This window comes from Passer montanus, unplaced genomic scaffold, assembly GCF_014805655.1.
Source record: "Passer montanus isolate IOZ18808 unplaced genomic scaffold, ASM1480565v1 scaffold10, whole genome shotgun sequence".
Taxonomy (NCBI): Eukaryota; Metazoa; Chordata; class Aves; order Passeriformes; family Passeridae; genus Passer; species Passer montanus.
This window is the reverse complement of record NW_024356505.1, coordinates 24,481,219-24,507,203: the sequence shown is the minus strand read 5'-3', so window position 1 is coordinate 24,507,203 and position 25,985 is coordinate 24,481,219. Positions and strand designations below refer to the sequence as shown.

Below are 25,985 nucleotides of genomic sequence, written 5' to 3'. Positions count from 1 at the left end.
ACAGCATTTCTTACTTAAAACCAAAGAAATTTATTTTAATGGCAATTTGGAATTATTTTAAACTACAATGTAAAAACACATTCAAGAACTAGAGAGAGGTAGAGCTTGTGCTGTGAGTATCTATAGGCATAGACTGTCCAGATGAAATTATGTCAATACTGGTTCCACCATGATCCTCCCCCCAAAGTTCTCTATGTCCTGTGACCACAGTGCAGGTGAAGGTTTTCCCAGGCATGAGGACAGGACAAGATCTTCACACCACTTCAGTCTCAAAATAATGTCTTTCTAAGCAAATTTTATGACCATGCAAATTTTGTGACCATGCTGCTACATCTTTCTCTCACAGGATGAAGTGAAAAAGGAAAATTTATTTGTACCTATAATTATGAATGCAGAAGTAGAAGGCAAGGGCCTAGAGGTGGTGATGGGGGCAGAAAAAAAGACATAAACTTTGTATTCAGTGATTGTTGAGGGTGCCCTGGCAATTGTTTTTGCTGGTGCCATCTTCATGCAGCTTTCTGCACTTGCATGGGACAGAGCTGTGAATCATCTGACCCAGCTGTGGCTTCTTCCTCTATTTTGACTTGCTGCTCAGCAGTTCCGTGTTTTTGTTCCTGCAGACTCTGCAGTGTAGCTGTGCTCCGGATGTGTCTCCCACCCTAAGGCTCCATGAAGAAAACTGGAACTTTTGCCCCTCTGAGTATTGCTGTTCTTGTGCTATGAAGGCCTTGCTAGAGACTGATGAGCAAACCAATCAGTTTAATTGGCCTCGGTTGACCCCCAGCTGGAGGTCGCTGAGGGATTTGACTTTTTGTATTGTATTTGCAAAATAACTGCATTCAGCCACCTATATCTGTGATAGCTGGGTAAAGCACAGATTGCTACACATTACACACAATAGAGAAAACAGACATTTTGAAGGCAGAGACCTTCTAGGAACCTTGTTTGGGCATTTTTCTTATGATTAAGAACATGAATCCTGTCTTCAATGTGTCTACATGCCAGGCACTCGATTTAAGTGTAGATGTCTGCAGGGTAGGCAAAGTCAGTTTCTCTGAGTTGTAATGGTTGGGTTGTTCAGTAAATATTTTGCAATCAAAGAAGAAGTGAAAAAAAAACTTACCGCTGTCCATCTGGCAAATATAGCTTTTTTTATGCTGGCAATCAGTGTTTTCCCATAAACCTGCATCATCTACAGACCCTTTTGTCATTTTAATACAATCAGTCTAGGGAAAAAAAAAGTAGAATTGTTGCTGATAAAATGCAAGATTTCCAGCAAAATAATAGAAACTGGCATAAGGATAAAAATTTAATAGCTTTCTTTTCTAATTTTCTGGCTCTTTTCATGTATTGCTTGTTGGAAATTAAATGTATTTTATTAGATATCTTAAGAAAATGTACTTTCATTGGCAGATTGCTGCAAGGTCTTTTGTCAATTTATTAAAATTCCTTGAAATGTATTAAAGTTATTTTTACTATGGAGTTAATGGTAATCTGTACTGAATTTGTTGGTGTTTCATTTGGGTTTTCATTATACAAGGAAAAGCAATAAACCAGAATAAAAATCACAACTAGTAACACTGAATATTTTCACTAAAATATAATAATTATAAAAAGTGTAATTAGTTCTAGCAGTAAAGATTCTTTTTACGCATTTCTAACTTTGACAAAGGAAAGTAAGCTTAGATTCTAAACGGGCCTATTAATTTCTGATTAATGATTTTAAAATTTTATCTTTGAAATTTCAGTTCACTTCTTTAAGCTATTAAAGTTCAGATCTTTGCTGAGACGGAAGTGAGGCTGGTTACTCAAACACTGAGTATGTCATTTATGTTATACATTTTCTGATTTATTTCTGTTTACCTCTATTGTAATATACTTCCAGTCAACCACGTTGAATTTATCTCTGAATGGGAATCCTGGGGCCCAATTTGAATAGTCAAAAACGCTTCCATCTGTCCAAAGATATGTATCCTCACTGTTAATGTCATTCAGCCCAATCCATGTTTCATTGGCAACATCCTTTAGGTGGAAGGTAAGGAAAGCTGATAGAAAATAGATTAAAAAATAAAACAAAAGTACCTGAGGAGTTTCCTTTTTTCAGATTACATGTAAATCAAATTACGAATAAAACAACAACCAATCATCTTCTAAATATATTGGCAATACCAACCTCAGTATTATTATGCTATGAGTGAATGGTAAAAGAAAAATTTACAATGGGTAATCAAGCTGAAGCAGTTTGATTTCATGGAAAAAAAGAGGGGGGAAAAGGAAAACATTTTTTGATAAAAAATTATTTAGACTTCTTGGAAATGTTATAGAAATCAGGGTCAGAAGTTACTTCAAAAAGATTGGCTTTCCCAAGGTAGCATCAACTGCAGATATATAATTTCTGATGGATATCTGTTTAATGTCTATAAACTATTACAATTTATCCCCCTTCCAAGACCAGGGGAAACAGATTATTCTATTCCTTCCACAGATGACATTTGCCAAAACTTGGGAAGTGTAATAATATCTCACTCCAGTCTTCCCTCTGGATCAAACACCTCCAGGTCTTTCTTCATAGGTTATTTAGGTCTGGAGGTAGGTTCAGGCTCATCATTAGATGGTGAAATATGTGGCTTCATACACAGTGCTGTAAGGCCCAGGTGTCATACCTTGCACTTGGTCATTGTGTATAGAGGCCAAATTTCCTCCTAATTCTCTACAAACACTTCTTGCTGAGTGCCAAGTTAGGTGCTCTTCTTCTCTGGATCCAAATATTTTATAACACTGTGGAGAGAATAAAGGATTAGACAGACTTTCGGGTGTCAAAGAATATTAAGATTGATTTGGATTAATTCTGTGCTAGTCCCTGCATGCAAAGAGCTGCAGATGGGGATCTGCTGGAACACAAATACTGTCAGCCAGCAGGAAGGAGACCCAGCCAATCCCAGTGACATGTGCACAGCACTGACAATTGTGTGGGAACTGCTGGGGAAGAGCAGACAACCACCAAAAGCTTTTGAGGAATTACATTACTGAAAAGTAGAATTTTTGAGGGACTGGAACTATTTCCTGATTGTGAACCTAATTTGGAGCAGGTAGTAATTTCTCAGGTCAAGTTTTTTCAATCATATACCACAGATGGAGTGCCAAAACCTCAGCTCATGTGAGAACTCACAGGAGTGGAGCAGTGTCAGGAAGAAGTGCCCTTCTGAATGGGTGTTTTCCCTGAGTACCAGTGTAAAATGTTTTTTGAGTTTCTTCTGAGGGACAGAAGACACAGCTCCTCCCTCTTTATGCCCTTTGAATGCATAAAAACTTTTCCTATTGATTGCATTGTGGAATTGACTTTTGGGTTTCCTCTGCTGTTTGTTTTTTGCGAGTTTTTAGAAGTTCATGTGTCCAGGTTTTTTTGCTTAACTTAGCAGAAACCAATGCTTGCTTGTCTTTTATATTTGATTTGACGTTTATTGCTGTTTGTGTTACTCAGCTTAGGATGAGTTGCTGTGATGGCCAATTACTTATGAAAAGTGTGACCTTTCATTTTTTTCATCTTTGTTACTCAGAAAAATAGGGTTACATTTACAGATAAGGATAATGGATCAGGATTTCTATGCAGTAAATATGCCTGAAATAAGCAGAAGTATCTAGAAACTGGAAAAGTAACTATGGCTAAAGGCACACAGTCTTTTTATTTGAAATTATCATTTCAAACATTCAAGTCACCTTTTTTTTCATATTTAGTTACAAATTTGCCAACCTGAAAATGCAGTGCACTGCTAACTAGCATACTTCTTAGTAAATTGGTGTTTAAAGAGAGAGAATTTATTTAATGAGATAAAAGGGATAGTTGCTTTCTTCACCTAGAGCAAATCTCCTAAATATGTCTGAGATTTATTGTTGTACCTTATTGTTAAACAAAAGCCAAGTTTCAGGACATCCTCCCAGAGGTGGAAGTACAGTAGGAGCAAATCCTGAGTAAGTTGAATTGTGCCTTTCACAGATAAAGGCATTTTTCACAGCGCAACTTATGTCATTCCATAAGCCTGTAAAAAAATGGAATACAGATAATTCTTGTAAAGATTGCAGAATACAGAGAAACTCTTGTATAACCACTAGAGCAGTCAGGTTCACATGGCATTATAAAGCACAAGTCAAACACATTTACCCAAATGCGCTCCTCCTTCCTCTGCAATGTTTCTTTTCTAAGTGATGACACAGTTTCAAACTTGAGCGGGTTACGAAAAGATGTCAGTGTTGTTGAACTACCTCTCTGTAGGGGTAGCCTCAAATTTAAGTATGTAACAAACATTTTGGATTTTGATGGTAATTTTTACCCAAATATTTCTTGTTGCTATTTTACTCACCAAAATCTTCTGACATTATCACACAGTTTTCATCATTATTTGCAAAATTGGGTTCATTTGGAGCCCAGGCAACATAATTCACGGGGCTGTCATCCAGCCATCTGGAAGAAAGAAGGGGACAGTGGCTGCCAGCAGACATCTCAGCAGTCAGTTACTCACAAGATCTGTTTGGGCAGAGGGCTAAGCAAAGTATTAGCAGTGACCACAGGGCAAAAGCTCCACATATCCTGGAGAGGACACAGCCACAGCACTACTGCAGCCTCTCATCTGTTTAGTACTGCCACGTTCAAGGCATGGATGGACATCCTTCACATGCCAGAAAGGTGTCCTCCTGAAAGTCTTCAACAAATGGATTGCTAAAACAAGTTTCCTGCCAGAAATTTCAGAAAGTTTTGGAGTAGATGCTACTTACGCTTCTTGCTTCCAGCTCATGTTAACTTGAACTGCTTGGGATAAATTTGATTTTACCCTTACATATATATTATATCAAAACTTCCCAGGCTTTCTCTGTAGCCACTGGATTCTGGTCAGGGTAAGTTTCACCCTTAGGTTTCACCAAGGGCAGATCAGGTAAATAACATCTTAAAATTAGCTGCTTCTCCTCACTACTTATGCAGGGTTGCAGTTTTCACAGTGTAAGGCATTAAGTGAGCTGAATCTTAGCCATGAATTTTTATTGGGTTTGCTCTCCCAAGTTTGGAAGGAAAATGCATTTCTCTGCTTAAATATAGAGGAATGCAATACTTTGGATCTGAGACTTCTCGTTAAAACTGTCCAGAAGTCAAGTTGTACAACAGTTTTTAACTTGCAAGATGAAAGCACACAGAAATGCTCACTGAGATGAAATTACCATCATTTGTTGTCCATTACCAGTTTTTCTTTACTCACCTGAATCTCTGATCAAAGCTGACAACTAAGCCAATGAAATATGATTTTCCTCTGCGTTTTGTGTAAATCTAAAATAGAAGTAATTAACAGTTAAGCACTAAATTGCTCCTCAATGTCAAACAAAAATCTGAAAGCAAATTAATCATGCCTGTGATTTATTTTTCCTTTTTTTTTTTTAATTTAAGCTTCACTTAAGAATATGATAGGTTCAGACTCAGGTTTTGAGCAGGCAACAGAGATATGTGGAACATCCTGGAGTGAGGCCCACTGGACAGGAAAGCAATTTTTACTGTGCTGAACTCTACATATATTAGAAAAGATAAGAAACCTGGGCCTGAACTATCCTTTGCTGCACCTTTAATATTTGCAAACCTCTTTAATATCTGCATTTTCCTCTACCTATTAGAAACAATAGTAATTTTACAAGTCCCAAAAAAATCTATTGCTCTATAAATAAGTAATGTAGGACAATAGCTCAGGACTCCAGACTTGCTAAATATGTAGTATGTTCCCTGTATTTTATCACCTGCTGTGCTTCAAAATTCAACTATACTGAATTAATAGGCTTTCTGCTTACATAGTGCCACAGAAATCGTCTTTTGCTTTCTTTCTCAATGACAACAAGATCAGCAAAGTTTTTTTGACAAATTCTCCGTGCTTCCTCCATATGGACTTGTTCTTTGCTGAAATAGTACTGCTTATTTTCATATATAATCCATCCATCATTGGTGAGCTGATAGTCTGAAAGATAAAGAACCATATATAATGCTTTTCCTATCTGGTCTGTACAGTCTGAAAATTATACAGTAATCTTTGTGAAAGAGGAAAAAAACCTACCAAGCTTGTAGTTTGCTTCAGGCTTTATCAATGTACCTGTAAAATAGAAGATTTTCATAAGCAACATCCCAAATTAAAAGAAAATATCAGAGACGTTTGGTTTAAGGAGTTTCACATGCTTTGTAAAATAGAGGGGAAAAAAACCAAACCCACCAAGCAAACTGAATCAGATAATGCATTTTCAAGATTTAGAGCACATTCTGCTATTTTAAAGTGTATAATTTAGAAATATTTAGCTACTGAAAAATATGTACTTTACAGTAATGTATATCCAAAAGCACTGTGTCAAAAAAATCCATGTTTCACAGTAAATTTGTGGTAGATTAAACAAAAATTACTTTGAAAATGTGTTTTAGCATTTTCAGTTGACACTCAATGTTTGGGTTTTTTAATATTCTTGGGACTAGAGCCAAACAACATAATCCAATATAGTAAATTCTAAAGCTTACCTAGATGGTAATAGACTATCCACAAGTACTGAAAATTTAATATTGGTTTATTGCTAATGTCAGATGTAACTTGCAGTGTGCCAATGAATTCTTCCTTTCCTGATGACTTGGCTTTTACCAGGACAGTCTGTTTATAAGAGTCCTGGAGAGCCAATAGATATCAAACTCAAGTTTGTGATTACAAGCTGAATCAGGAGGAAGCAAATTTGCTGTATTCCCAGAGCCAGCTATAGTCTCTCAAAGGGAACTCTGCTTTCATATGAATGCCTGTTGTTTTGTACTTCTGGACTACTAATTTTCACATTTCTACTCTTGTTTGATGGACAGAAACACAGTATTGTAGAAATGACAGAAATAGTTTAATGAGAAATAAACAACAACAAAAAAAGAAAAATCAAGTAAAATTATTTTGGGATCATTTAAACACTTTCTTCTTAAGTATTTAGTAAACTATAGAACTAAAATTACTTCAATGTCTCATTATTCATTTATGTACTTCTGCTCATTTTGATTTTATTGTTTAATCCTAACATAACTGTAACATTCATTGTTCTCAGAAATCTGGAATATCTTTTGTAAATAGGTGTCTTAAATGCACATGAGGGAATCCATATCTGAGCACATCTTCTCTTATGTTGCTCATCACATAATCTAGATTCACAATTACAAGATGAATTTCTTGATTTTGTTCTTGCTTTTGAAATGTCATCTAGGATCAAGATAAACTGATCAGAGTCTTTGTGCCGTGGTTTCTGAGCTCCTTCTGGGTAATCTCACCAAGAGCAGAGAGACACATCCATACAAAGCAGCATGCTCAGTGTGCCAGAAGGGGCTACACAGGATGTGCTGCTTTGAGCTGCTATGCAGAAATCAGGGCTTGGATGGTGCACTTGTGTGACTAATTTACCAAAGGGGAACAGTGATTCTTCCTTTTTGGTTAAGCAATTTTTCAATGTTACCATGGGGCCTTATTCACCCTTCAAGAGTTTTGTTGGCAGAGTCATCAAATGTTAGAAACACTCAGTGTTTCTATGTAATTGCTTATCCCTTCCCCTTCCTATTGTGCCTCCTAGTAGTTCCCTGTATGCATCCAACTTTCTTTTTGTTTCAAGAAGGTTTTAAAAATCTCCTTCTCCATGGAGATGCATACAAATACTCAATTTACAACCAGGAAGCAGGGATGTAGAAGTAGGACTGAGCAAGCAAAACAAGTTCTTTCATTGTCAGCTGTCACTTGATGTCTTCAGCCCATGCAGACCCTGTTTCCATCTCCTGCTGGGGGGCACCCCAATATCTGTCAGGTCCATTTTGTGAGCCTGGCGGAGTTTTGGCACCAGGGCTCTGCTTTCCAGGAAAAGCTGGTGGATGCAGGAGTCCATCAAGGTTACACCAGCCTCAGCTTTTGATCAGATTGAGTTTTCAGAGTTGCTAGTTCTTATAGCACTGATCCTCCTCTTGGTTCCCATTAGTTGTTTCCCAGTGGGAAGCAAAGCTTTTTTCACTTCCATAGAGAGAACTCTAGCATCCTGCATCTACAGCTATCCTGGGTAAGCTTGAAGCAGATAGAAATAGAGGGAATAATAAAAGGAGAGGGGATAAGTACCTTTCCTCCACAAACTTATTGAACCCATGCCAGAAAGAGATAAAACTAGAGATGAAGTAACAGGGTCACTCTAACTTCCTGCACCCAAGGACAAGAGAAATATTTCAATTCATTCTGCATGTTTTATGTGTTGCCTTTACTGCTGGTTTTAAAATGAACAATTCCCACTGTCTTTCTTCCTTTCAATTTGTTTAAATCCATAAAATTTGCTTTTTAAGCTTGTGTTTATTGCTCCAATTAAATGGGGAAGTAATAATACCTTTTTTTGTTTCACAAATCCAATTAAGTAAATGTTCACAGCGCAACTCGTTCCAGCGCATTTGGGGTGATCTATTGAGCATAACACAATGTTCAAGTTCTCCATAGTTGTTAGGTTCATTTTCCTCCCAGTTCTCATAAATTACCTGTGTTGGAAATACATATCAATTACCGTGTGATTCAAGCTGAATAGAAGTAATTGAGTTTGCCATTGTGACACAATTGCAGTATCTCATCATCTCAAGTACCATTTTTATGGGATCAGTAGGAGTTCAAACAGACCTGAGAGGGCTGTGAAGGTCATGCTGGTCAGGTTATTTTCCCCACCACCCCCTGAAGAAGGTGCAGAGACTACATGGTATAGAAAACCATGTGTTTGATAAAAGAGAAACTGATGGACAGAGTCACGTTTATCTTGTTTTGTGATTGTTGGCAGCTGGACTTCCCTGTGCTGCCACACAGCAGTGCCCATTTTGGGAGGCTGGGAAGGTCTAAGGGCACAGACTGTTGAAGGTGTGATATAACGTGATATAACTTCATCACAGTTGAAGGTGTGATATAACGTGGTACCAGGGATGAAACACAAGCAATGCTGTGTTAAGACAGTGCACTGCATCTATTCAGTATATATTCTAAAGTATATATTTTCTAAAAGACAGAAAGTCAGGTAATATGCAGCAAATAAATACTCACAGGGGAGCCATCAATCCATGCAAATCCTTCATCAGGATTTAAGAGAAACAAACCAATCCAGAAAGCCTGAGTGTTCAGTCCTTTGTCCCTAAAATAATTCATACAATATAGATATAAAGGCATGGAAAGAGAGCTGGGATATAAACCCTGAAAAGCACAGAAATATCCTGAACTGGGAGCTGTGGCCCAAAGCCAAGCTAACTCCCTGCACTCTGTCAGGTTGTAGATAGTGCTCTGTGTTGGGCTAAATCTTCTCATACTTAAAAATGAGTTAAAGTGATGTGCCCCAGAGCCAGCTCAGGTTTCCATCCCTGTGGATCTAGCACACATCTTGGTTGTAGTACGAGCTCAATAACAGAGGCTTTAGCAAAAGTAAAGCATAGATGTTTATTTAACTAATAAAAATAGTGAGGATTGATTTTCAACAGTTTTCATTTGCTTCTTAGCTCTTCCTAGGTAGTTTAGTTACTATTTCATGCTCTTTATCTTGTCATGCCTATGGACCAAATAAAATTACTGTTTCAGCCACTTCATAACACAAAGATTTCCTTCCACAAATATTTTATACTCTAAAGCAAAGAGACTTAACAGACAAATAAAACCACGTTCAGGTGATCACAATACTGAAATATATTTAAAATTAAGAAGGGTAAAATCACAAAAACTTCCCAATAGCAAAGTTTTAAATCTGTGTCAGAAAGTAAGCCTCAATTCTCCACTATGTGGAAGAGTTTTGGTTAAAAAGCTGTGTATTATGTGTCATTGACCTGTCTTGATATTATGGAATACAACCAGAATATTGATCTAATTTGAAGGGAAAATAATGTCACAGTTTATATGTCACAAGCAAGACGTAGCATCTACAATGCTACCAAAGGTTAATTAAAATTAATTACTCTTTGATTTCAGGATTCTTCAGTTTATAGTTGGAAAAAAAAAAAATCACATTAAGTCCTTGAATATTGGTTTACATTACACAGTAACTCAATGGATTTTTTTGTATGAGTTGGTTAAAGTAGAATTGCAGACAGTTACAAAATGCCAGTTAGAGTTGAATATTTTATTTTCTCCCTTTAGGAAAAGAGACTTATCTTTGATAAAATTTGGAAGACAGCCTTGCTGAAACCTTTGATGAAAACTACCAAAATATTAAGCCACTTTGAAACACCCAAGATTTTTTTCTCAAAAGTAATGTTGCAGGGTGCTAAAATCTTGTATCAATGTAATTTAAATGTGGTTGTTTTCATTCACTCATTTGTTCAGCTCCAGATATGTTTTAAGTAATTTTTATTTAACATAGCAGGAATATGAAAAAGAATCCTTAGGCAAATACTCACGAAGCTAATTGCCATAATAAAATTTGATCTTCTCTTGTATTGATAGTGACCAGATTTCCACCTATTTCTCTACAGAATTCTTCAGCCTCAAACCAAGACTTCTTTTGGTTTCCCTCTCTCACATAAAACTGTTGACAACACAAAGTAAAAATAAATTAGTAAATTTGTGAAATTTATAGAATATGTGTAACTAAAATCAGCATCATTTTAGCACACCTTTATTCTTGAGTGAGACATGACACCTGTCCAAGCCTCTAATATTAAACATTAAAAATGGGAAGTGTAAATATTTTTTTCTTAGCATCATCTATTTTAAAATAAGGCAAAAGTATTATAGGCATCTGAGGAGAACAAAAAGTATCAGAATGTACAGAAGAGAAATCTGTAATTTACTTGAAACTTTGTCCACTGAAAGGTTCAAAAAAAGAGGGAAAAACCCAACCATGGCATTTTGCTGTAGAAAGCAGATTTTTGAGAAAGGGAAGGGGAAGGGTAAGTCAGCAAGTTGGATTAGAAAAGATAAAATGGATACAGAAAGTTGTTTGGCCAAGTGTAGACCGCAGATAAGGAAGAGGTTTTTGTATTGATATGCAAGCATACAAATACAAAATACACTTTCTGCCATGAGGAACTTACATTCTTGGACTAAGGATATGTTTAACAGGACTAAGTGCTTGACATTTTATAGAAATTATAATTAACAATTTGGTAAATGGCAGAATCAATTTAATCATAATTGCATATGACATAGAAGCTCAGACCCTTGCAAATACAGGAATAAAATCAGCTGTGATCTCCCAACAGGCACAGAGTCTCAGGAAACAAAGAGAGAGCAAACTTATGTAAAGACACAGAAGAGCAATGCTGCATGCTTATTTACTTGGTCAGTATTACTTTTCTTTCATTTTCTCCTTTGCAAAAAAGGAGAGCTTTTAAAGGCATTTTAGCTAAATCAAGAAAATGCTCAAAAGTTTTACTTGCTGTAAAGGGTTACCAACTAAACCTAGATCCAAAATATTGCTACAGGTATCACATGCTGCATGGGAACGGGTTGTCAGAGTGGCACAATTTCTCTCAGAAACATTTTTTTATGTAAATGAAACTGCCAGCTCTTGAGATAATACCATGGGGTTTTTTTGAAGTTCCAAACTCCTGGAAGCAAATAAATTAGGTGAGGTTCTCACCTGGCATTTAGATAAAAGAAAGCACATTTCTAGCACTCTGTGTTCATCATTTTCCTTTGTTGACTTTTGTTACATGCGTTGGATTTTTTCCCATGTTTTCTTGCTTTGAATACCAAAGCGATCATTCCCAAATAATGCCCCAGCATCCTGGTGACCAGGGCACTGTCCCCTGGCCCGGGGCCATGCTGAGGCTCCCAGTGAAGGTGCACACACACTTACTTTGAGGCATGAGTCTGCCCGGGAGGCTCTGTCCCAGCCTTTGGCACACGTGGCCACAGGGACCTGTTCTGGAGGAGCAGGAGGTGGCACTCCTGCTGCCCACTGCTTGCAAAGGTAATTTGATGTCTTCTCACAGCTAACAACATCCCATAATCCAGCTGCAATTCCAGTTCTCATGACAACACAGCCTTGCTCTTTCCCTTTGTGATGTGGAAAAGAAATGAGTAAAACCAAAGCCTTAACTGCTGTCTAAGGAATGAGACCATTGCTTTTATTAATTGAAAATTATGAAAAGAAAGATTCAGATTATATTCTGCATATATTCTGATATTTTTAATATCAACTGTCAGAGGCCAGATAGCGACCAGTGAGTCCACAGACACAGCTTTACCAAACCAGAGATTTACAGCTTCAGAAAACAAATCTTCCTTATCTTGCCAACCTCGGGGAAATCACAGGGAAAATGGCCCTTGATTAAATTTGCATACATAATAGATGACCTGACAAGTACTTTGGAGTTCTCAGTATCCTGTAACTCAATTTCAAGAAGGGTGATGTCAAGTACAGCAGGTTTCTTTTAAGGCATAACTAGCTGTGTGAAGGCAAAAGCTCACAGGTAGCTGCTAAGTTGTATTGCTGAAATGCCAAACTGCTTCTTGTTCACTGCTCATTTCTCACATCTGCACATTTTGAGTCAAAAATATGTCCAGAATAATTTTTCTAAAGCTGATGAGTTGTTGTTAACTGGTGTTAAAAATGGCAAAAATAATTATACCATGGACCTTGTTAACTCCTACACACTGCCTTCAGTCTAACCTGCCAAAATCTGTCTCTGCAGAGCTTGGCAGGAGGTTGACTTACACCATCACCTGTAGGTCAGCTGTGACAGTGCTGGTGTCAGGCACAGGTCTGATGGTGTTGGCCACCTACAGCTGCAGGCACAAAACATAGTGCCCACTCTAATTTCTAACCAGGGGAATGAAAGCACAAACCTGTGTGAGCTGCAGCTGCACTCCGGTCGCAGGGGTGGAGCCCATGCAGAGCTTACCTGGCATGGCTGTGTTCCAGTGTGTGAAATGAGCAGTTTCTCCATTGGTCCACCTGAAACTCCCTCTTTCTTCTGTGTCAGAGAGACCAATCCAGAAATATTCTTCAGACCTCAGCCCCGTCAGACTAATCAGAAAGGTTTGCTCGTTTCTGCAGTGGGAAACAGTGTTCATTCACATCCTGTTAGTGTGCAATATTCATCTAAGAGATACAAACAGAGGAGTGTTAACATGACCCCAAAACAACAGCTCCTCAGTGAAGTCCAGGCAAAACCCTGGCAGCCTTTAAATTGCAGTCAAAAGAATTTAATGAGGGACAACTTTCTCCTTACAACTGAATGCATCTGAAACATCAGAAATTGCTGCTCCCATGGGCTTCTAGTTATATTCTACTCTTATCACTGTCTTTCCAAATATCTGAGGTGCCTTAAACAGACCACCAAGACAGGACCAAGCAGTCAGCTTTGCTACCCATCACCTCTGAAGGCAGTCATGTTCCTCAGGGGCCATGTAGCCTCTGAAGCCTGACAGGGATGTAGGTAGATTAGAGATGATACATCCTGGCTGTGGGAGAGGGCAGGCTCTGGGGAAGATTTCTTACATTTGTTCAGAATTTGCCTTAGAAGGTAGTTTAGGAAAATATTTTTATTAAAACTTTCCTGTCATAATGAGAAATCTCCTGTCAATAAGTGAATTCAATAAGATGAAAATTGTAGTACCTACTTTCCAACAGAAAAAAATCCCAGCAAAGGAAAAAACCCCAAAGAACCCAACCAAACAACCAAAAAAGAAAACCAAAAACCCCACCAATGCCAGAAATTGCTTTAAATATGAATTGAAAGATAAGAGGAAACAGTTTTAACTCAAGAAGCCCTGACATTTGAAAGTTGTTGTAATGGATTAAGTGATAGCTGTACAACATTGAAGTGTTTTGTTCGGGTTTAGGTTTCCTGCATGGATTATCTTTGCATGCTTTGCTACAATAATATTTTTTGAAAATGCTGATAAAACACTTTGATGGGATCAAAAAGTGGAAAATTCTTGCAAGTTTCTCCATTAAAAACATTGATTTTTAGAGAAGTTATTTTCCCACCTGCTTTCCACTGTAGCCAGATAAGCTTTGCTCTGTTCACATGTCTTATTTGCTTCTGAGAATGTCAGAAGTGCAGAACCCACAAAGTAACAATGAAAACCGTATCTTTTCCAACCCTGTGACAAACATAAGATTTTTAATGTGCAATGGAAAGAGACTTTAATGTAGAAATTTCTATGTTCTTGTGTACATAAATATTAAATGCTCAATTTGTTGCAGTTGAGTTTAAAACTAAGATGAGACTGGGCTGATCTGTTAGTAAATAAAATCTTTTTTTTTTGATAATGTTCACTCCTACGAATGCTCAATTTGTTGCAGTTGAGTTTAAAACTAAGATGAGACTGGGCTGATCTGTTAGTAAATAAAAGCTTTTTTTTGATAATGTTCACTCCTACAGATGCCTTTTTGTTTAAGGGATGACATTAAGATCTCAGTTTTCATCTCTTTTTAGCATATATGACTTCTCAAACAAAATGGTGACTGCTGTTTGCTGTGGCTTTCCAGTGCTCTGTAAGGTTGAGGTTATGCAAACCAAGTCTATAAGGAGCCTGTGATTTATTCAGGGGGACCTACAGCTCCAGCTTTCCAGAGCTGCACAATCAGACATAATGAAACACCAAAACAGTGCAATGCAGAAATGAATTTATTTAGCATATATGACTTCTCAAACAAAATGGTGACTGCTGTTTGCTGTGGCTTTCCAGTGCTCTGTAAGGTTGAGGTTATGCAAACCAAGTCTATAAGGAGCCTGTGATTTATTCAGGGGGACCTACAGCTCCAGCTTTCCAGAGCTGCACAATCAGACATAATGAAATGTGTCTGCAAATATCCAAAATACTGCAATACAGAAATGAATTTTTGTATTGCAGTATTCAAGCACAGCCCCCCAAGCTGTCTCTGTCATTCTCAAGTACAAGAAATGAGATTTTCCAAGCCAAGAGGAATCCAGAAATGCTTGTTTTCAGGGAGAGCAGAAAGGAGGAATATCAGCAAAACAGCCCCACTTCTTCCTGCTCTTACAGAGATCTCTGCTGACCAATACAGACACAATGCTTTTCTGAATCACAGGGTGGCTCATCTGGGAATGGAGGGCAAGGCAATATTCACTTACATGTACATGAATCTCAACTTGAAAATTTTCACAACAGAAATGAAAAATTGTATTAGTAAACTGCTACCAGGAAGAGACAGGTTGTCTCAGCAGTAGATTTTCTATAAGATACAATGACAGTATCCAAAAAAAGTGAGAACAAGTAAATTAATTCCTGCACATTTTTTCAAAGATTATTATTTATGAGAGAGCATTTACTTTCTGGCAGCCTGGGTCCTCAATTGTCTCTTTTTCAGAGGATTGTGATGAAGGCTTCTTTTTACAGATGTAACCAAGTTGCTTATTACAAACATCAGTTGCCCAGTATCCATCCTAGAATAGCAGGGAGAAGGAGCAAATGTCAGGAAAGGGCACACAAAAGCACAACTAGTCATTTTTCTCTTTCTTCACAAGGCCAGCTGGAGATTTATTAAAAAAGTAGGCACATCTATAAGTACTAGTTTAAGATCCATTTAATGCTGTTTTGAGGTGAAAGAAGGAAATTAACATTTTGAAGTCTCAACATTACTTCTTATCATTACTTTGAAATTAAAGAGTTTGTAAAGATCCGTCTCATCTGCAACTGATATGATCTGCCTTTGGAGCAAGATCATTTCACTACACTGCTGGAAAAAAGATTAATTAAACCTAACTAATGCATATCTGCTAGTGTTGTAGTAAGTATAAATGTTTTATCCAGCAAGGAATCTGAATGTGACTGATTAATTTAAAAAATATAGCCTATTTAAGAAGAGCTTTCCCCTCATCCCCCTCCATAAAATCTGGTTTAGGTTCAATTCTTTTCATGTCTAATACTGGCAAATATTAACATTATTGTATGACATAAAAGTTCTCTCAATAACAGTATGCATATCATACCAGCATTTTAATTTTTTTTCTTTCAAAATTCATGACACACTTTTTGTGTGTGCATACATGTGCATGCACATGCAGGTAATTGTATCAAACAATCATGTGTTGCAATAAAAATAAAGTTTGTGAGTCAAGCAGTCAGAAATACTATAGAATTTTACATTAGTTTTTTTGGCAGGTAGATGACAGCTGAAGAAACATGTCCTAGTGCCAGGTCTCTGTGCCTCAATGCCATGTCTCAGTGATGTGACACTGAGGGACAAAATTGTCTATCTGATTGGAACATGAGGTATGCAATTAGCACCAGTGGTACCCACACAGAGTATTAACTAGTTCATCCCTATCCCTCTCCCAGAGCTTAAACTTCTTCTTTGCTGAAACCAAGGGAAACAATTTAATGGAAAATTTCTGAATCAGAATTTTCACCAGACAAGGAATTTCAGAAGGTGGTACTAGGAAAACATTTCCTCTCCTTCTGATGTTTCCTGACCTCTGAACTTGTCTTCTGGTTGATTCCAAATTTTGGAACAAAACTATTTCAAGATAAGGTAAGGAATGATGCCTGATTAAGCAGATAAGGTCAGTAATTTGCATTGCTGTAGGATGAGTGCATGCTAACCTGCCCCTTCATAGCCACGCAGTCCTCCAGCCCGCTGGTGTAGAGGGGGTGCCGGCGCTGCCATTTGGTGAATGTCACAGGGCTCCCGTCACTCCACTCAAAGTGGAAGTGAGCCTTCAGGTCGTTCAGACCCAGCCACAGCTCTTCTGTTGGCTCTGAAGCATGACAAGAAATAGGTTTGTTATTCTCCACCGTGCAGTGAATGCTTCCACATGGACAAGCAAGGAGTGATAAATTTGGCATGCGGTACACAAGAGCTGGTCTCTGTGCTTTTATAAAAATGCTGTTTCCTTTCAGATCTCTATAAGAGATACATTGTGGAAAAACCATCAGATTCCATTCAGAAATGCTGATTTTAATGAACATAAGGCTCTTTACAGCTGGCAGAAGATTTTTTGCAGACTTTCTGTGATTTATAACAACAAAATGGTCCTGAGCATGAAGACATTTAATGGCTGTGGGTGTCCGACCTGTCAGGAGATCATACTGAGTCCAAGCCATGAAGACACCTGCCAAGACATTAGAGGAGTTGTGTTGGCCCATCAGGTGTGCTCACCAAGGCCAGCAGCTGCAGTGTCAGGAATGGTCACTACAGATCCAAGAAATATCAGAAGTGAAAAATATTGTTTTCTTAGAAGGATATATAGCAAGAGGTTAGTGTCAGCAAGAGGTTTGAATCTCAGCAAGAAGCTTATCTTCTACGTTTGTAGCTCAGCTCTAAAGCCTTGTACGTAGAATTTAGGTACCAAAAGTGCAATAATTAGAGATCTTTATGTGCCTCTGAAAAGAATTCCTTTTCTTTTGTTTTTCTTCTCCTCCTTTATAAAGTTTTATAACTTGGCTTGTTTCTTGATAAACATAGATATAGTTCTGTATTTATGGAACAGCAACAACATAAAAGAGCATGGCAAGTTGGATTCAGTCTTTCACTTGTGATATTTCAAAGAAACATTAAACTTTAATATGAAGTTCAGCTTTTATGTCACAGACAGAGCAAATGCAATGCAGGCATACATATATACTCACTGTAACCAAGCTGTGACACTAGAAAGCTGTATTCAGCAATGTTGTGGATGCTTGCCAAATCTCCATCTTGCTTTTTACATGAGGACAGAGCATCTTGCCATGTTTTGGGGTCCTGGTGAATGCTGTAGCAGTGACCTGCGTATGGCCACCAGCCATCTGTGCACTGAACAGGCCTCAATTCCCCTAAAATCAGAACAGAATTTTTCAGAACAAGAGGAAAATAGAGGACATTAGAATGAGGTCTCTTGAGAACTCTTTACAAAAATGGAACTATATGAATAAATATAAAGCTGTAGTTGGCAATGCTAAATACATTCAAATTTAAAGCAAATATCATTAAGGCACAGGATGCTAAATATGTAAATAAAATGAATTCTCCTTAAACAGAGAACCACTGAAAAATACCCACATTGTTTCAGAAATGCAATTTGAAATAATGATCTGTGAGAAAAGAGAGAACAAAGCAGACAGCAGTCTCCTCTCTTTGTCCCCCAGAGCTACTCAGTCTTGTGCTGCCTGTGGTGACTCACATTGGCTCTGCCTGCAGGTCTGTGGTTTCTCACAAACAAACTTATCTTTCAGGTATGTAAAAGCATGAAGCAGTTCTTTGGCAACTGCAAGTCAGTAAACCTTGTAAATTAGTGGGGACTTTGCATAACCTCTCAGTGGCATTTTTATAACTTTTATTCTTAAAAACATACCTTGGTCTTGCTTTTTAAAACGTACCTTGTTCTTGCTTTAAAAATAGAATTCTGCATTTGTTTTTAATGTTAATACTGGAATAAAGGTTCTCTGAATTTATTTTTCTACTTTGTTTAGTGTAACTCATTTTTTAAGAGTAGATTTTACAACATTCCCAGATGGCAGTCTCCAGTGGACCCCTCTCACCTGGGCCATGTCCACAGCCATGCTGGTGTGCTGGGGTGGCCCACGGATGCACCAAGGTCTGTGTCAGTGTTGTTGCTGCTCCTGCTCTGCTCAAATGAAACCAAAGCACTGCAAACTGCAGACATCAGACAGAGGAGGACTTTCTTCATGAATGTACGAGTAACTGCAGGTATTCATTTGGAGCAAAGGAGAATAATATTTCCTACCATATTTATGCAAATTTGCGTTTTGGGTCTGGTTACCATGATAAAGCATCTGCAATCTGTCTTGCAAGAATGAAAGACAGAGTGAAGGAACAAAATAATAATATTCTCCTATGAATGTTTAATACACAAAGGAAGAAAAAGGGCAGCTTATAAGTCTGTGTGTCATGTATAGCTGTGTATTTTGAAAGTTTCTAACATCCTTGTTAAAAAATAATGTTGCATACAAGTTTCTCTTTCTTTAAGTCATAAAAACCTTTCTTTTTATTTGACTAACCTACCTTTGGGCATAATGTCAGGCTTTGAGCCAAAAGATCCTTTTTTACAAATGTAGCCTAGTCTCTGGTTGCATGCTTGGTTTTCCCATTTACCATTCTTTCTGGGATTCAACAGTCCACAGATTTTCCCAGGGAGCAGGAAAGGACTTCCTTTAAGTAAAAGAGCAAATAGAATCTCACAGCAAGAAATTAATAAAAAATATTAATAGAAACATCATATTACCAGTGGACACATCTGCTTTTTATGTTTCCTTGAATCACTAATAGGAAGAAGCTCTTCCCTACAGGATAATTGCCTTGATGTTTATACAATGCTACCTTTAGTCAATACACTGAGAATGAAATAATGACCCTCCACTGACTTTTTTATCAGGACAGTACAGGGAAATGTCTAATTCTTTTCCTGACACTGGTTCTTACAGGAAGAACTGGTGAAACTGGACAAAAACTTCCAAATTTTCATATATTGAGTTTTAAGTTATATTATCTTTCCAGTATATTGCAAGAGTTTCACAATTCTACTTTCCTACAAAATAGCTATTTTCTGTTGCAGTGTGTACAAACCAGCAGAGGAAATTTCCTGATATAGCTCTTGAAAACTTAGAGGAGAGTTTAATTTTTCATTTGACACTTTGAAAGTTTTCCATATCAGGAGACAGTTTGGAATACTGATGGCACAAAGCAAACACAGAACCAAAAAACCCCAAAAAGCAAAAAGAAGAGCTCACCCTGTATGAGGAACACCATAAACCTACCCCATTTCCCTTCCTGGAGTGGCCCAGTGCAATTTTGCATAAATTGTTGGAAATTATAAGATGGCTCTCTAGGCCTCTCAATAGTGTTTAGGATTTCTCCAAACAACATAGAGCCATTATCTGCTGAATATTTTGCTACCTTTGGAAGATTTTACTTTTATTCACAGTCGTGAACAACATGTTATGGAAAAGTCTGATCTTTGATATGTAGGGTTATGTATCACTCCAAATGACTCTCTGCTTTCATAAATAAGCTCTCTGTTTAGATAAGAGAATAGAATAATATGCTATAACTGATATTCACAATAAACTTTGTAATTTAAAAGTGTTAGTCTTAAAACAGGGATCTAGATCTCGAGCTGTTGTAAATCAGAATGGGTTTTCCTAAAATAAAGCTAACTAGGGCAGTTTTTATTAGATGGTGTTTTATTTGAATTAATTCAAAGATTACAAAATAGATACATCTCTTACCTGGAGCCCAGTTTAAATATCTGAAAGGGCTGCCCCCAGCCCATTGCCATCCACTGTTGAAATCCAAAGCATTCAATCCAATCCAGAAGGCAAAACCAAATTCTTTAGTTAGCTCTAAATTAGAAAAAAAAATCCATCAGTTTTGTCTCTCTATTCTTATTCACGGTAAGGTCATCTAAAAGAAATTAAGTGTAAAGTAAGAAATTCATGTTTCTTATTTTAAACCAGCCCAAAACCAGTACTTTCTGCATTACTGAGATGCACTGATTACAAAAATTAAAATTTGAAAATTAATCTATATTGATTTACCAGAGATCTTAGTAGGGCAAATCAACACCTTATTTCACTATTTAAATAAGGCTTTCTTTTTCTCACTTGCTTTTATTAGAACACAAGACATATAAAAAAGCCCTGATATTCATAAGGGAATTTTGCCAAAAGTCTTCTGTAACAGATTTCATGGAATAAAAGAAAAAGTCAATAAGTTTTTTTCCAGCCTTTTTTTCTATGGGAGCCTCCTTTACACTATCTATAACCAAACAGATGCCATGACACCTGTACCTAAAATCCACTAGAGTTATTTTGATTTTGGGTATGCAAATGTATCCATATTAAGTCCAATCTAACCATAAGCATATATTCTCCTGAAAATATCAATAATCCTTGAAGCACATAGGAAAAAGGTAAATTAGAGGCCCAGCCATAGCCCTGGTCAAGTTTGAGTGCCCTTGCACAAAGGTGAGCAGAGGAAACCCTTCCCCTGGGGCCGACTGCAGGAGCTGCAGGAGCTCCCATCTGGAGCACAGTGCTGGCATGGGGACATTTCACTGCCAAAGAGGTTTGTGGCCAATGCTTTATAAAAAAACCCAGGCAGTGCAAGGGCAGTTCAGACCATCTCCCTCTGGTGGCTGCCCAACCAGCCCTGACACCCTGCCCTCTTTCTTCCCTGAGGCACACAACAAGGCAGCCCACTTCATCACAGACATTTTAAGGTCTAATTTTCTATCCTTTTACCTCCTACATATGCTTGCTCCTGAGTCTCGGTAATGCTTAGTAGTTCTGCATTTTGCTGCTGACAGCTTTTCCTTGCTTGGTGCCATGTTAGAGCTGATTCTGAGTTTATCTGGTAGTGAATGCTGGTTGAAACATCTTCTGTCCAAAATCTTTCTGTGTCGTCTGGAAGAAGTGACATAGAGCACTGTTCTAGTGGACTCACATATACCAACTAAAAGAAAATAAAGTGTGTAATAGTGCAAAATCTCTACAGATGCATGCTAAGCATCAGAAAAAAAATAATAAGTTTAGGCATCAAATTAGAAAAATATATCTTTTTTAAAATAAAAATATTATTTAACATTGCTATATTTTTAGAAAGGAGTTAAATTTTTCCCAATATTTGCTTTTGAATTTTCTAATACTGCACATGCAATTCTAGGTAAACCAGACATATCTATTGATTGAAATAAAGAGATTCCAGGGTGAAGTTAGAGGAGAAAAGCAAGTGTGTCAGTGAACTTTGACCCCGGAGGCTCTTCATGCCTGATGGGTAGGAATTCCCTCTTAACTTGCCATCAAGAGAAGCAGTTTTTCCAAAAATAACAGAAAGTGGCCTTTGACAGTTTGAGAAACAACAGAATAACTCTGTGTAGCACCAATTTACAGTTCAGCTGCTGACTTTGCAGAGCAACTCACTAAACCTGGTGAAACTGCTGTGTAATTGGGAAGGGCATTGGTCACTCCAGTGCTTGTGTCCTGAACTGGAAAGATCCAAAGCTAAGTTCAGTGCAGAAGACAGAACAAAACTGGCAGAGGAAGATAATTCACACAGCAGCATTTCTGTGTAAGAAACAAGAATAAGGTAGAAAATTAAAGGGAAAAAAATAGAAAATAGCAGTTTAAGTGAGAATTGACCTATAGGGAATGCCAGAGGAAGGAAGAGAAATAGGAATTTTTTGAAAGGAAGATGAATGTCTAAATTCATGCTGTTCATGCTTTGCACTTAAGTCCTATAAAAGAGTCCCTTCACCCCTCTGGTTCACAAAGAGAAAGTCACCTGCAGCATCCAAGTCAGGACCTTTCTGGCTGAGCCACTCTTTGTTGGCACCTCTTGCTCTCCATTCACTACAGAGAGAGCTCTTGGACATTGGGACTAGTGTCCTGTTGGGTGATTTTCATTTGGGCTACTCTAACAAGATCAGGCAGGTGTGCAGCTGGTGGCAAATAAAAAACCTGGTAGCTCAAGAGATGGTGTGCTCAACAACATTTCATGACAAGTTAATTAATAAAATGCAAGACTTACTTATAAGTGGGCAAAATCCATAGAGTTTATCAGCATCAAAATCTGCAGTTGTTGCACACCAGAGCAGCCCATCTGACCTGCCAGCATCTGTGCACTCATGGTACTGCTTGTCTTTGTATTTGAAAGGGAATACACAAGGCTGTCCATTGGCATTTCCTTGTAATGTAAAAGTAACTAGGAGGGGAAAAAAGCATTAAAGGACATGAAAATAATAATAAAATCATATATCTAAATTTCTAGTAATGGATCTATTATATATTTGTCTCTCTAAATTGAGAAGTTATGCAATCTTTTAAAATTTATTTTTATTATAATTTCCTCCCTAGTGTGGCTACAGATTTTAAATAAAATGTTTTAGCAAAATGAGAAGTTTAAATACTGTGGTTGGAGTTTGATATATATACACTGTAGGCAAGTCACATTCTGGGATGAAAAGTTGGTGATACATTTTGGTTCCTGAAGAGACAAAAACTGCAAGAACAGAAACAACAGTACATTCACTGTGTTTTTGTTTTCTGCACTGCTCAATAAGTTTGCTTTATTTGCTTGATTACTCTATCCATAACCGCTTTTTCACCCCATCTATTCCTTAACTGTTAAAAGAAAAAGGATGACTGATCAGAGAAAATACAGACCAGATTGTCATGAGCATATTTACACAGTGAAAATATTAGGTTTCACTTGCACATTTCTCCACTTGGAGAACTCTTTCAGATTAATCCTGAACTCAGTCTCTTTAGGATTAGCAATGCTTCATATTTTTAAACTATTACAGTATAATGGGAATGTTATTTTATGGTCACATTTCTGATGTAAACTCTCAGTCTCACATTCATGCAAACTCGTTCCTCCACTCAGTTCTCCACAAATTACTGCGTTACCATTTCTCTCTATAGCTATAGCCAATGACTGATAAACATCTTCAAAGTAGAAGTGTCTGTCTAATTTGTTGAAGCTGGAGGGGAGGAGCCAGTTCTTCCTTCTCATATCTCATGTTGTGGGGCAGAAAGAGAAACACACAGCTATCGTGTAAATATGCAAATTCCTCAACTGATCACTGCACCATGGCTGTAATGAGGAAGGTAAATGGAAAGAGGTCCATGCTCCCTCATCTTTCATTTCCCTCCCACACAATGCCATCTGATTTAATATTTCCACAGAAAGAAATTCCAGTTTAAAATCTTTCTCTTATTACCTCAATTTTTCCATCATCCTTACACTCCCAGTCCTTTTATTCTGTGAATCAAGAACTGCCAGGGTACATAACATACTCTTTAGATATGTATCAAATCTGATAAAACATACAAAATCATCAATCTTTGCATTAAAACTGTAAAGCTGCCCAAGGTAAAGCATTTTCATGTCTAGTTTAATACTAGCAGGAAACTTACCTGATGACTGCAGTGAACATTGCAGGAGGGAAAGGAAAACTATAAACCTGGAGAAACTCATTGCAAACGTAACTTGCTTCACATTCTTCTGCCAAAAGTTGGATTAGAAGATTGACGATACATAAAAATCCTTCTCTCTGCAGATAGTGATGGGTCCTTCTCTGTGTCAACGGGTTGATGGATAAAGCTCTGCACTCTAAATAAGGAAATGTTCTGTCATGTGGTATTTTGAAATAACTGGAGTGCACACTGTAAACACTGCTCTTTTGAAGAGCAAGTCCCTTCCAAAACTGAAGTCTACATCCTTGTAACTAGAGGTGGAGACATTTGTCATATTCTGTGACCTTGCTAACGTTAATTCAGATTATTTGTTGGGGTGATACACAGGACAGACCTGGAAAAGCAACTTGAGAATTTGGAGCAAGAAACCAGGAGTGAAATATCATCACTTGAAGCCCTCTGTTTTAACCCTTACATCTCAGAAACAGGCAGATTCGAAATCCCAGTGGTAAAATACATTGCAATAATGTCACAGCACTATATATTTAGAAAAAAGAGAGCAAACTTTGCAGAAACTGCATCTTTTGGTGCATTATGAGCTTTTCTCACTTTGAGGAAAAAGTTAGCATTATTATGTTGGTTTATTTGATCTCGGTTTAGGGGTGAGGTGTTCATAATTGCTTGTTAAACACCTGAAAAAAGTGATGTTCAGCAGTGTAGTCTAGTGGTAAGCTTCCCTGTAACAGAAAGGAAACTTTTTGCCTGGAATACATGAATATTTTACCAAGTAAAAATATGTGTTTATCTATCTGAGAAATTCCCAGTGAGGCTGTTTCAGAACAAAGCCAAAGACAAGCTAAATTGCAAAAGCTCCTTTTAACCCATGAGCAAAGTGCTCATCTGAAGACTTGTATTGGCATGGCAGCTTTTGTACAAACATTCTGCTAAGTCCTACTTCAAATGTTCACAAGTCCTGCTATTCCTTCTGTTTATTTACATCAGTGAAATTAAAAGTTGTGATAACAAAATTGAAAAGATCAAGAAGTGAAAAAGCCAGTATTGAGATAAATATAGCAGCTGAACAGTAGATGTCATAGGAGGAGCAACTATCATTGCTTTTGTTTTTAAAAGAGCTTTGGGAAAAATTATTGCAAGAACCAGACAAACATGTTGATTTGGCTGTAGAGAGTAGTGAGAGAAAAACATTTTTTGAAAAAAAGTGTCTGGATTACGGCAAAGTTAGGAATTGAATGAATTGTTTAATAATAACTATTTTATTTGCAGGTCACATTAAGAGAGGGCTTAGCCTGAGCAAGGCTTGCACGAGTAGCTCTAAGTTGTACAGCTGAATGGTGCCACAGGCCCCAATGTGGTGGGGCATAAATAAAAGCTGACTTTCCTGACTGAAACCATATTTCAGATACATCTAAAATAACAAAATTTAATTGCTCTAGCAAAGGAAATCCCAAGGCAAAACACCTGCAGGTAGCAATTCCTGCCCAGTTTTCTCATTTTCCTCACAAAGTACCAGCCTGGGTCTAGTTCAAACTGAGCTTTCTTCTCCCTCTGGTGTAAATGGCTGCTTGTGAGGATTTGTCCAGGGCTACAGTGGTGGGGAAAGATTAATGCAGACACTGGGGTAGGCTAAAAGAGGAACTGAGAACTTCAGAGCTCTCCTTTGGCATGACCAATCAGCCTTATGCCAGTTGCAAACTTTTTGGGGTCAGCATCTTGTGTGCTGCATAATGCATTGTGCAATAACCTGTTCTAAGCAGTGTCTTACATTCTTGCTTGTATTTACACAAAAAAAAAAAAAAAAAAAGGAGTTCAGTGCTTTAGGAAAGCAACTATATAAGTTTGGTGGGGTTATTTTGTATCTTTCTTTCTTTTTCCTAACTCTCTATCTTGCTCAATAGACTCTGTGCAGTCTGGGGAAGGCAGGTTGTTTCCTGGGGATATCTGCTAAGCACTCTTTCTCATAAAGCATTTAGTTTGTATTTATAACTCATGTAAAAGCTATCTTGTAGTGCGTTCTACTGTTTTTCTGACATCTAAAATTTAGTCTCTTGTAGATTTCTAGTACAGAACCATCTGCTGCATTCCTTAGTTTTCAGTTCCTTTTTCTTG

The 25,985-nt window shown here is 37.6% G+C and overlaps 1 protein-coding gene across 2 annotated transcripts in view; it reads right to left on the bottom strand.

Annotated features, from left to right (window-relative positions):
* The window catches only part of LOC120501370 (macrophage mannose receptor 1-like), a 33,607-nt gene extending 9,688 nt beyond the window's left edge, over positions 1 to 23,919 (bottom strand). Inside the window, exons 1-22 of one of the 2 annotated variants that reach the window (XM_039707546.1) lie at positions 23,859 to 23,919; positions 22,468 to 22,641; positions 21,183 to 21,344; positions 20,169 to 20,282; positions 18,946 to 19,092; positions 17,574 to 17,756; positions 16,548 to 16,702; positions 15,275 to 15,388; positions 13,966 to 14,081; positions 12,875 to 13,023; positions 11,827 to 12,026; positions 10,424 to 10,551; positions 9,087 to 9,174; positions 8,395 to 8,539; positions 6,084 to 6,119; positions 5,824 to 5,987; positions 5,247 to 5,314; positions 4,359 to 4,459; positions 3,898 to 4,037; positions 2,664 to 2,778; positions 1,864 to 2,045; positions 1,124 to 1,226 (exon numbers count right to left, since the gene is read on the bottom strand). In XM_039707546.1, the coding sequence (XP_039563480.1) occupies positions 1,124 to 1,226; positions 1,864 to 2,045; positions 2,664 to 2,778; positions 3,898 to 4,037; positions 4,359 to 4,459; positions 5,247 to 5,314; positions 5,824 to 5,987; positions 6,084 to 6,119; positions 8,395 to 8,539; positions 9,087 to 9,174; positions 10,424 to 10,551; positions 11,827 to 12,026; positions 12,875 to 13,023; positions 13,966 to 14,081; positions 15,275 to 15,388; positions 16,548 to 16,702; positions 17,574 to 17,756; positions 18,946 to 19,092; positions 20,169 to 20,282; positions 21,183 to 21,344; positions 22,468 to 22,641; positions 23,859 to 23,919 (2,845 nt within the window). Of the gene's footprint in view, positions 1 to 1,123; positions 1,227 to 1,863; positions 2,046 to 2,663; positions 2,779 to 3,897; positions 4,038 to 4,358; positions 4,460 to 5,246; positions 5,315 to 5,823; positions 5,988 to 6,083; positions 6,120 to 8,394; positions 8,540 to 9,086; positions 9,175 to 10,423; positions 10,552 to 11,826; positions 12,027 to 12,874; positions 13,024 to 13,965; positions 14,082 to 15,274; positions 15,389 to 16,547; positions 16,703 to 17,573; positions 17,757 to 18,945; positions 19,093 to 20,168; positions 20,283 to 21,182; positions 21,394 to 22,467; positions 22,642 to 23,858 lie in introns of those variants that run through there. The other variant, XM_039707554.1, reaches the window with a different exon arrangement.
* Positions 23,920 to 25,985: the final 2,066 nt, after the last annotated feature.